The 12,197-nt window shown below is 40.6% G+C and overlaps 1 protein-coding gene across 5 annotated transcripts in view; it reads left to right on the forward strand.

Annotated features, from left to right (window-relative positions):
• LOC126412360 (mediator of RNA polymerase II transcription subunit 25) overlaps positions 1 to 12,197 on the forward strand; it is a 152,926-nt gene that overhangs the window by 138,728 nt on the left and 2,001 nt on the right. For all 5 annotated transcript variants that reach the window (XM_050081919.1, XM_050081920.1, XM_050081921.1 and 2 more), the window contains one exon: positions 1,699 to 1,890. In XM_050081919.1, the coding sequence (XP_049937876.1) occupies positions 1,699 to 1,863 (165 nt within the window). In that variant the 3' untranslated portion in view covers positions 1,864 to 1,890. The remainder of the gene's footprint in view (positions 1 to 1,698; positions 1,891 to 12,197) is intronic.

Consider the following 12,197-nt stretch of genomic DNA (forward strand, 5'->3'; position numbering starts at 1 on the left):
AGCACAAGTCACACACACACACACACACACACACACACACACACACACACACACATGGCCATTGTCCCTGTCCTGGCAGTCAGACCCCAGTGGCCGGGTACAGTGGTCATGTGCGTGTGAATTGTGCTTCTGTGAATGAATGTGTGTTTTCTATTTCAGAAGAAAGACTTTTTTGTCCAAAAGCCTCGATGTTTAGCAGTCTTTTGCACTATGCGTCTCTGATACTAGACACCTTCTCTATGTTTCTCTATGTGGTGCGGAGCAATATGCCCTTTTCACATTACTGTATGTTTTCTGTAACTTAAACTACTGGTCTCGTCAGTTTATTTTGATGACTGATAACAGCCAATTCTTCTCATATCTTTTTATCAAATTCTTATAAGAGTTCCGGAGAAAATATTCAATCAGTCATAATGCATTTAGGAAACTATCAGAAGTTTGTGCTAAGAACACTGATGGTTTCTTAGATTTTACTTCTAAAACCATCACAAAATACAAAATGCTATCTCCATGCTGTGTGGTTAGTTACATCTCTATTAATATAAACAATAAGATGAATATAATAGAGGGAAACATTCCACACAGGAAAAATATATTTAAAAACAAAGATGATGTGACTTACCATACGAAAGCGCTGGCAGGTTGATAGAAACACAAACAAACACATACATACACACAAAATTCTAGCTTTCGCAACCAATGGTTGCTTCGTCAGGAAAGAGGGAAGGAGAGGGAAAGATGAAAGAATGTGGGTTTTAAGGGAGAGGGTAAGGAGTCATTCCAATCCCGGGAGTGGAAAGACTTACCTTATAGGGAAAAAAAGGACAGGTATACACTCGCGCGCGCACACACACACACATATCCATCCGCACATACACAGACACAAGTCCTCTTTCCTGACGAAGCAACCATTGGTTGCGAAAGCTAGAATTTTGTGTGTATGCATGTGTTTGTTTGTGTTCTATCGACATGCCAGCGCTTTCGTATGGTAAGTCACATCATCTTTGTTTTTAAATATAAACAATAACATTTACTTAGTTCACAAGTTTACAAATGATGTTAACTTTTCAGCTGCACCCTGGGTGGAAATCTACATTATCTTATTTGCTATATAGCGGAGATGCTGAGTCACAGATAGGTACAACAAGAAGACTCTCACAGTTAAAGCTTTCGGCCACTGGCCTTCGTCAACAATAGTGTGTGCGCCCACACACACACACACACACACACACACACACACACACACACTCATGCAAATGCAACTCACACACATGGCTCCAGTCGTCTGTGTGAGTTGTGTGTGTGTGTGTGTGTGTGTGTGTGTGTGTGTGTGTGTGTGTATTGTTGACAACGGCCAATGGCCAAAAGCTTTAACTGTGAGAGTCTTTTTGTTGTGTGTATCTGTGACTCAGCATCTCCGCTATATGGTGAGTACCAACTTTTTTCCTCATATTGTTGCATTCTATCCTGGATTTTCCGTTGTTTGATTATCTTATTTCCTCCAACTCTTTCCTCTCTACAGCTAGGTGAAGCAGCCCATATTCCAGAAATTAATACTTTTGTGTTTTTTGTTTGTGGGAATTAACCTGCTGCCACCTGATAAATTTAATGTTTGTTTAATTGTTATATAAAGAATAAGCTTAGTTTCTTAGAAGTGTTAGGATTGACAGGCTGAAGACTTTGTAACTTTCTGCACAGCAACCACAGTACAGGCAAGTGCTAGGACAAATGCAACAGCAGCAGCAACAGCAACTAGGAGGTCCAGTGGGTGTGCAGAGGGGCGCACAGCAGCCGGGCCCTGGAGGCCAGCCACAGCAGCAGCCACCATACGATGATGTCTCAGGCTTTGATATGTTCGGATGAATTGCTGGATCACTGATAAGAACTGAGGTAAATTATGACTATGAGAGATACAGCCATGACAATTATTTCTTTCACAACAGAGCTGTTAAACAACACTTAAAATAGGATGGCCTGGTTGTGTATCAAATTTACCACCACAGTGGATAGTTGGGAGATTCAAGGAGACTGAAGGGCATTCCCTCCAAGGAGGAGGGGAGGGCTGTTGTCTCATCTAACTCCCCATCCCCCTCCCCACCTCCTGACAGTCTCCACTAGCTCACCTCCCTCTCCAGAAAAAAATTAGAATCTTTGCAGACTGAATCCACATCCTGCTCTGCCACACACTAATACTAGTCACAAAGTGGTTTTTCAGGAGCTGGAACGTTTGCACCTTTTCAGTTGGAGCCTCAGAGTTATTCAGTTGAATAAGAAATGAGAGAATTTAGAACAGCTAGCCTCAGTGGTATTGCAATAGCATGGGTTCCTCAAATCTACATATAGTATGAGGCATGTAGTTCACTTTAGATACTTTGTGATGCACTAAAGATTTTGTTAATCTATTTTGACTCTCAGGAACAGTCACACTGGGCTCAAAAAAATACCAAAACCTAAGCTGCAGGTATCAAAACTATTTTTTCAAATGAAACTATTCAGTTTTGTGGCAAGGCTACACAAAATGAGTAAGTATATTGAGTTGCAATATTTCAAAGCCGTAGTGGACAGTGTGCTGAATTTACTGATAAGTAATTTTTAACATTCATATCTTCAGAATCGTCAGCTGCTTTTTTTCCTTCTTTAAGTGAAACAATTCACTGTTTTTGTAATATCGGAAAGAACATTTGAAGATGATTTCAGTGATGTAACACTTGGAACTTGATCAAATAGAAACAAGGTAATAGCACCACCAGCCACTCTCCTGCCATCAGGAGAAGATCCCACAAATGTCTGCTCTGCTGTACCAAATGTCCAAATGCAAGCAGATATTCAGGGATTACTCATTGTTTACCTGTGCATTTGAAACCCATCAGTCTGTGCTCTGCTGATCAGGCGACTTGCTCATCAAGCTGTTCAGATTTCCACAGTATATTCAACAGCCAAAAACTGGATATTGTTTTCGTATATGATGAATGTCACCAAACTGCTAGTAGGATTGTGCCTTTGTATGCTCAGACGTATCCTGATAGTCTCAAGCTCTCACAATCTGTCTTTCCAAATTTTATAGAAAGATTCAAGAGACTAAAAATGCAAAAAATAAAATTTAAGAACAAAAAAGAACCACAGCTGATGAGAGAAATACAACTAACATTTTAGCAGCAGTAACACTCAATCCACACATTACTTCAAGGCAGCCTGGTTGTGCAAGTAACATCAGCTGAAAGGATATTCTACAAGTATTTCATCAACAGCTTCATTCAGTGACTTTCAAGTACAGTTACAGTTCTCCAGATGGTGTCTACAGAAGTTGCAAAGTCATGTCCAAGATATTAGCTGCAAATAACCATCATTTACAAACCACGGCAAATCTGCTTTTGCAATATGCACTGTTGGGCAGTTGAATAACTGCACGTTCTGAGAGGAGTGGAAAAAAAAAAAACAGTGACATTGGTCTGTCAGTTTGTGGTGATTAGCTTTCAAGGGTCACATCATTTGTCCCTGTTTTATTGGTGTGACTCCAAATAGCCACAACTATCTATAGTTTGTAACTGATATGCTGCTGCAACAATATTAGGAAAAGGATAGATTGTTACTCAGTATAAAGATGACCTATTGAGTTGCAGACAGACACAATGAAAAGGCTGATACACATTACAGCTTTCAGCCAAAGTCTTCTTCAGAAAAGAAAAAACACACACACATAATTCACACAAGCAAGCACACCTCATGCACATGACTGCTGCCACTGGCAACTCCAATCAGAATCTGGTCAGAGCTGCCAGAGGTAGCGATGATGTGTGTGTGCGGTGTGAACGTTTGTGTGTTTTCTTTGCTGATGAAGGCAATGGCTGAAAGCTATAATGTGTATCAGCCTTTTTGTTGCATCAATCTGCAACTCGAGGGGCATCTTCAAGGTGAGCAGCAATGTAACCTTTTCTCTAATATTGTTGATATTACAACTGAAGTATCCATTGTTTGATAAGCTGCTACAGTTATTAGAAAACATTGCATTTAACATAAGACAATCCATGTGCTACCAATATGACAGATGTCCAGCCCATTCTGCGCAGATAATTACAGAATTTATCAACAAAACATTAAGAGATTGGTCACCTGGGAAACACAAAATCGCCAATGTGTCCACCAAACTTTAACGCCTCTGAACATTCATCTGTGGGGAAAATTAAAACAAGAGGTCTACAAGGGAACACTGCCGTCTGCTGAAGATGTGAAACGTAGTATAACAATACCTGTGCTGCAACACATGCAGATAAATTTCTTTGTGCAACATTGTCTTTCTTGAACACTGAATATGTCAGTCGATAAAAATACAAAGCTTTCTTGAGTAAAGTGAACAGAATTTGGCATAAAATGACAATCTGGGGAGCAGTCGTGATGTACATAATTTTTATTTAATTGTCTTGGCTGCACAGATTTTTGAATAGAATGATTGGTTTAGGCTGTCCAATAGCCGTCTTCAGACACTCTCATTCTGCTGCCCTGCAGCAAGTCATAATATGTAAAAATTAGAGAAATGTTATTTTTACTTGTTGTGATTGGTGCAGTGCAGCAGAATGACAGAGTCTGAAGATGGCTATTGCGAAGCTGAAACCAATAATTCTATATTTAAAAATCTATACGATCAAGACAAGTAAAAATGTTGAGTTAAGTGTTTGCTTGCATTTGGTACAAGAGGGCAAACTTTTGTGGAGCCTCTTCTTCTGGTGGTGGGACACTGAAATGCTGCACTTTTATCATCTTATTATTTGATGAAGTTCCATACATGTTATGTTACAATCATTTTTGGAGGCTCTTTCCAGTGCCTCAGAAAGAAGTGTTTATAGTTACATTTAAGGAAAAAAAACAAAGTTGGTTTCATAATTTAGCAGCTATAAACATTAAAATTTACTTTTGCGATTCAAAAAGTTAACCACATTGGCATGTATGAGATCACTGAATGCAATGGAACTGTGGCACAAGAATGCTATGCCTTTCCTGCAGTGACAGTACCTACATCACAGTACTTTTGCATCATCTGAGAGTTGTTGTGTTACTCTGCATTTTGTGTTGTGCACTTTGGTGATAATGTATTACAGGCTTGTTCACTGTTTTGAAAATATTTCCACAGAAACAAAGGTAATCAGGCTAGGCATCGCCTGCTTTTCATGACTTATTGATATCATCACTTAAGCTACCTGATTATCAGATGACTCAAATTAACAGTGTCATGTGTGTTTACCTCGAATATTCTCTGAATGTGTTTTCAGTGTTAAAGAAGTGTTTTCTTTGATTGCTACAGTTTGTCATGGCAGTGTTAAGCCCAGTGCCCCCATCAACTGTTGTTCCCCTTGGTATGCTATTTCTACCTTACTGGAAAACTTCTGAGTATTCAACTGAAGAAATTGGAGGGAAAAAATGTGATGGTGAGAATTTAATTTGATCCACGAAGTGTTCCTAATAGGTAAAGATAGAACACAAAGAGAAAGCAGTAGATCCAGATTCAAATTCTGTGTCTGGCTTATACTTTGAATTCTCACATCGTAGTAATTATAAGCAGTTATCCCTTGCACACCACTTTACAGTGTGTGGCATGAGGTTCTGCTGGAGCGCTATCATTTTCCCCTCTTCTCTGTTCCATTTGGAAATCGTGCATGGGGAAAAATGTTTCAAAAAACTTCTGAATGAATTCCAATTTCTCTGATTTGCTCATTGTGCTGATTTCGCAAGATATAAGTGAGTGGAAGTAATATGCTTCACATATCGTCTTGCAATGTACACTCTTGAGTTTTAATACTAAACCTACCAGTGATGCACAGTATCTCTCTTGTAGCATCTGCCGCTGGAGTTTGTTGAGCTGCTTTTTCCTACAATTGGTTTTTGTTACCATTCCACTTTAAGTTGCTCTGAACTATTTCTTATAGGTACTTTGTCGTTTTAACTGCTTTCAGTGATTTTATCACCTCTATTCTAATCAATCAGTAATGAATCTCTTTGCCTCTTTATGCAGAGTACGATACACTAATTTTCATTGAGCATCAACTTCAAGTGCCTGCATCAATCAGCGATCCTCTGCAGGTCCTGCAGTCTTCTGGTGTAGCAACACAACTGCATTGGCAGCAAAAAGTATAATGGAGCTTGCAGTGTTATACAGGGTGTTACAAAAAGGTACGGCCAAACTTTCAGGAAACATTCCTCACACACAAAGAAAGAAAACATGTTATGTGGACATGTGTCCGGAAACGCTTACTTTCCATGTTAGAGCTCATTTTATTACTTCTCTTCAAATCACATTAATCATGGAATGGAAACACACAGCAACAGAACATACCAGCATGACTTCAAACACTTTGTTACAGGAAATGTTCAAAATGTCCTCCGTTAGCGAGGATACATGCATCCACCCTCCGTTGCACGGAATCCCTGATGCGCTGATGCAGCCCTGGAGAATGGCGTATTGTATCACAGCCGTCCACAATACGAGCATGAAGAGTCTCTACGTTTGGTACCGGGGTTGCGTAGACAAGAGCTTTCAAATGCCCCCTAAATGAAAGTCAAGAGGGTTGAGGTCAGGAGAGCGTGGAGGCCATGGAATTAGTCGACTCTACCAATCCATTGGTCACCGAATCTGTTGTTGAGAAGCGTACGAACACTCCGACTGAAATGTGCAGGAGCTCCATCGTGCATGAACCACATGTTGTGTCGTACTTGTAAAGGCACATGTTCTAGCAGTACAGGTAGAGTATCCTGTATGAAATCATGATAATGTGCTCCATTGAGCGTAGGTGGAAGACCATGGGTCCCAATCACGACACCACCAACAATGCCTGCCCAAACGTTCACAGAAAATCTGTGTTGATTACGTGATTGCACAATTGCGTGCGGATTCTCATCAGCCCACACATGTTGATTGTGAAAATTTACAATTTGATCACGTTGGAATGAAGCCTCATCCGTAAAGAGAACATTTGCACTGAAATGAGGATTGACATATTGTTGGATGAACCATTCGCAGAAGTGTACCCGTGGAGGCCAATCAGCTGCTGATAGTGCCTGCACACTCTGTACATCGTACGGAAACAACTGGTTCTCCCGTAGCACTCTCCATACAGTGACATGGTCAACGTTACCTTGTACAGCAGCAACTTCTCTGATGCTGACATTAGGGTTATTGTCAACTGCACGAAGAATTGCCTCATCCATTGCAGGTGTCCTCATCGTTCTAGGTCTTCCCCAGTAGCGAGTCATGGGCTGGAATGGTCCGTGCTCCCTAAGACGCCAATCAATTGCTTCGAACGTCTTCCTGTCGTGACACCTTCGTTCTGGAAATCTGTCTCGATACAAACGTACGGCGCCACGGCGCTATTGCCCCGTGCTAATCCATACATCAAATGGGCATCTGCCAACTCTGCATTTGTAAACATTGCACTGACTGCAAAACCACGTTTGTGATGAACACTAACCTGTTGATGCTACGTACTGATGTGCTTGATGCTAGTACTGTAGAGCAATGAGTCACATGTCAACACAAGCACCGAAGTCAACGTTACCTTCCTTCAATTGGGCCAGCTGGCAGTGAATCGAGGAAGTACAGTACATACTGACGAAACTAAAATGAGCTCTAACACGGAAATTAAGCGTTTCCGGACACATGTCCACATAACATATTTTCTTTATTTGTGTGTGAGGAATGTTTCCTGAAAGTTTGGCCGTACCTTTTTGTAACACCCTGTATACTAGATTGTTTGCGTGAAATATAAAAAGTTACAGATCATGAAATCACTCTTCCATCTGTCAATTTTGTCTAGTGTAACAGCTTCTCATGTTCTGTGTGCACGGTACAGAATACAATTAGAAATCACGTCTGGCATTCAGCAAGCTCAAATTTCGTTTACTCCATGTCTCAAGTGTGAAATTGTACTGAATGCCTTCTGAGAATCAAGGAGCTGAACATCAACCTGGGACGCATTGTCTATGGTGCTCTAAACCTCGTGGAGGAACTGAGAAGTCTGCGCTTTGCAAAATCTCTTTTTGAAAATTCCATGTTTATTTATGCAGAGGAGATTTTCATTCTCCAAAAACGTTTTATATAGCCATACGACATATTCCATAATTCTACAACAGATTGATGCCAATGAGATAGGCCTATTAAATACATGCATCTGTTTGATGGCTGTTTTAAAAACCTGGAATGACTTGCATATTTTTTCTATTTGCATGGTGCTCTTTGTTATCCCAGTGACCTATGATAAACTGTTCCTAGAAGGGGAATAAGCTTTCACATAATCTCTGTAGAATCTCACAGCTAACTCTTCTGTTCCAGGCACCTTTCCACTGTTGAATAAGTGAAGTTGATTTTCTATTCTGTGATCTCTTGTTGTAATATCTGTCATTTTGGTGTTTGTGCTGTGATTGAAAGGAGGAATCCTATTGCACTTTTCTGTAATGAAACAATTTGAGCGAAGTGAATGAAATATTTTTGGCCTCATCATGTTATCTTGCATTTCAGTGACAGTATGATCACTGGTGCAATTACGTAGATGATTTAATTCACTTACTGACTGAACATTGCAAAACTTTTTGGTACTTACAGTCAGATTGGTAGGCAAAATTTACTTTCGAATTCAGTGGATACTTCCCACAGTGTTCTCCTTATGCTCAGTTTTTCTTTGTTCAACTTATGTTTTTAAACTAGGCCATGATTTTGCCTGCATCTATGCCAAAATCCTGTTTGCTTTCGTAGCACCTTTCAATATGCCTATTGAACTGCAGCACATCTTTCCCATCCTTCACAACACTACTCCACACATACTTGTTTAAGGCATATTGTACAATGTTTTTGAGTTTTATCCATTTGTGCTCCACATCTATGCTCTCAGAGCTGAATACTTGATGGTTACTACTCAGATACTCTGCAATTCATTTCCTGTCACCCTTTCTAAGCAGTAATGATTCCCTACCTTTCTTAAAATGTGTTGCAGACCTTTATTTTTTGATGCTATAATACAAGTTTTCTTTGGAGAGTTCTGCCATTATTTCTGATTAAATAGGTGCTCTATAAAAGCAGCGATTTCTATGTTTGACTCACTTTTGATGCTTACCTTCACTCCAATCATTTCACATTCAGATTTTGTAATAAATTCACTAGACATCATTGAGTTTTTTTCCAGCAATAAATATGTTCTAAATATTTGTGTCTAGCCTATCCTTGTTATATACATTACAATCTGAATTTAAGATTTCTCTTCTATTAACTTCACAAGTCAACCAACTTTATGTTTCTAATACTGTGTGGGCATTATTACATTTGATAAATGAGGCCGCAATATGGACACTCCTGCTGTTTACTAAAACCACATTAATAATTTCTCCTTCTGATCTGTAACGATGAAGGATCACCTCCAAGTGTAATGTGGGCATTCTTTCTCCAGTGATGTAGATAATTCAAATCTGAGATAGACTTAGAAGCATCTGTACCTCTACTTTAAACCTTGCACCCTTCTACAACCAAACAACTGCAATAAATTCTAGGTGTGTTGCTGCAAATAGTGAGAATGCTTCATCCCTGCGACCAAGTTAGCTATCTTCACCAATTCAGCTGGCTGTCTAAACTAAACAGTAAAGAGTCATCTGTGCCAACATTAGCTACTGTCTGCAATCAGTGTTCATTAGCTGCCAGCAGAGCCTCCTCCATGTCTCATGCAAGACTTGTGGTAAAGCATACCAAGTTCACACTGGCCTTTCCTGATCTGCTCACTGTTTCCCTGAAGAACTCAGTTACACACTTAACACTGCAGCAGCTTCCAGTGACCAACATATCTACCCTCTGTGCTTGTCTGGGCTTGGAAAGAAAATTGATCCCTAGTCCATTGGACAAGGCATCCCATACTAGCTCACATGTGGCATCGACACAGGAGAGTGTCACATATTTGTTGATAAGATGTAAGAGGGCAGCTGTGGGACCAATTCCATCAATCACATTTTACCCATAGATATGTGAACACACAGTTATCTGCCCCTCCTCCTCGAATGAGGACAAAACAGTCTGTTGTTGCATGATGAAAGACACAGTGACAACAAGATTTCCAGTGGCATCAGAGGTGTCGCGGCTCAGCAATAAGCAGCTTTAGGTGCAGTCTCAAGCATATCTACCATGGCCAACATGCCTTCCAGCTATTTCCAGACACCAGCCAACTCACATTGTGCCTGCAAGCAACAAGCACAGTTCCTATCCATTTCCTACTGTTTAGAAACAATATAAAATCATGAAAAATATTCTGACTAAAGTAATCAAAAACTAACTGAGAAACGGTACACTTACCATTCATACACACATGAAAAAAAGTTTTGCATCACCTCAGTTTTGAGAGTTCCGGAACCCGTACAGAAAACTGGAATAGAGATCAACATAAACATCATTTCTGCCCTTTTTATTGCTCATGAAAACCACACATTGCATGTTGTACCAACATACAGCAAGACCTTCAGAGGTGGTGGTCCAAACTGCTGTACACACCAGTACCCCTAATACCTAGTAGCACGTCCTCTTGCATTGATGCATGTCTGTATTTGTTGTGGCATGCTATCCACAAGTTCATCAAGGCACTGCTGGTCTCCACTCCTCGACAGTGATTCAGCATAGATCCCTCAGAGAGGTTGGTGGATCACATCATCCATAAACAGCCCTTTTCAATCTATCCCAGGCATGTTCGATAGGGTTCATGTCTGAAGAACATGCTGGTCACTCTTGTCGGGCGATGTCGTTATCCTGAAGGAATTCATTCACAAGATGTGGATGGTGGGAGTGTGAATTTTCTTCCAAGAAGACGAATGCCCCGCTAATATGCTGCCAATATGGTTGCGCTATTGGTTGGAGGATGGCATTCACGTATCATACAGCCGTTACGGAGCCTTCCATGACCACCAGCGACGTACATCGGCCCCACATAATGCCACCCCAAAACAGCAGGGAACCTCCATCTTGCTGCACTCACTGGACAGTGTGTCTAAGGTGTTCAGCCTGACCGGGTTGCCTCCAAACACATCTCCGATGACTGTCTGGTAGAAGGCATAAATGAAACTCATTGGTGAAGAGAACGTGATGCCAATCCTGAACAGTCCATTCAGCATGTTATTAGGCCCATCTGTACTGCGCTGCATTGTGTCATGGTTGCAAAAATGGACCTCACCATGGACGTCGGGAGTGAAGTTGCGCATCATGCAGCCTATTTACACACAGTTTGAGTTGTAAAACAGCATCATCTGGCTACACGAAAAGCATTATGCAACATGGTAGCATTGCTGTCAGGTTTCCTCTGAGCCATAATCCGTAGGTAGCAGTCATCCACTGCAGTAGTAGCCCTTGGGCGGCCTGAGCAAAGCATGTCACTGACAGTTCCAGTCTCTCTGGATCTTCTCCATGTCCGAACAACATCACTTTGGTTCACTCTGAGACGCATGGTTGAACTACAGATGACATGAGCCGTTTACCTCCTTCCTGGTGGAATGACTGAAACTGATTGGGTGTTGGACCCCTTCCGTCTAATAGGTGCTGCTCATGCATGATTGTTTACATCTTTGGGTAGGTTTATGACATCTCAGAACAGTCAGCGTATGTCATCAGGAGTTCTGGGAACCGGGTTGATGGAAAACTTTTTTAATATGTGTATATCACTCTTAGATGTGCAGAACGGAGTATGTTGTGTCTTTTTAAAATTGAAGGTGAAATCATTTGCTGAAAACATGTCAATGATACTTTCCAGAATATTAATTACCATTTCTTCTGTTTCTGTATGTATGTAAGGACTGATTACAATACTAGTTTCTTCTGTAAAAAGAAGTAATCTGCTTGTTGTATACGAGGTATGTCCACAAAGTAAGTTCCATTTGGTTGTATAAAACAAACATGTACAGATACAGTAAAACTATTAATTGTACAAAAATCTACAACTGTTAAACTACTTTTGTACATAGCTTCCGAAATTTTTTAGGCACTTGTCATAGTGTGGCACAAGTTTTTGTATGCCTTCTTCATAGAAGGTTGCTGCCTGTGTATTCAACCATGTGGTAACATGTTCTTTCAGCTCGTTGTCATTGTTGAAGTGTTGAGCACCAAGGACAGATTTTAGGTGTAAGAAGAGTTGAAAGTTGCTAGGAGCGAGGTCTGGGCTGTATGGAGGATGATCAGATGCGTTCCAGTGAAA

This window comes from Schistocerca serialis, chromosome 7, assembly GCF_023864345.2.
Source record: "Schistocerca serialis cubense isolate TAMUIC-IGC-003099 chromosome 7, iqSchSeri2.2, whole genome shotgun sequence".
Taxonomy (NCBI): domain Eukaryota; kingdom Metazoa; phylum Arthropoda; class Insecta; order Orthoptera; family Acrididae; genus Schistocerca; species Schistocerca serialis.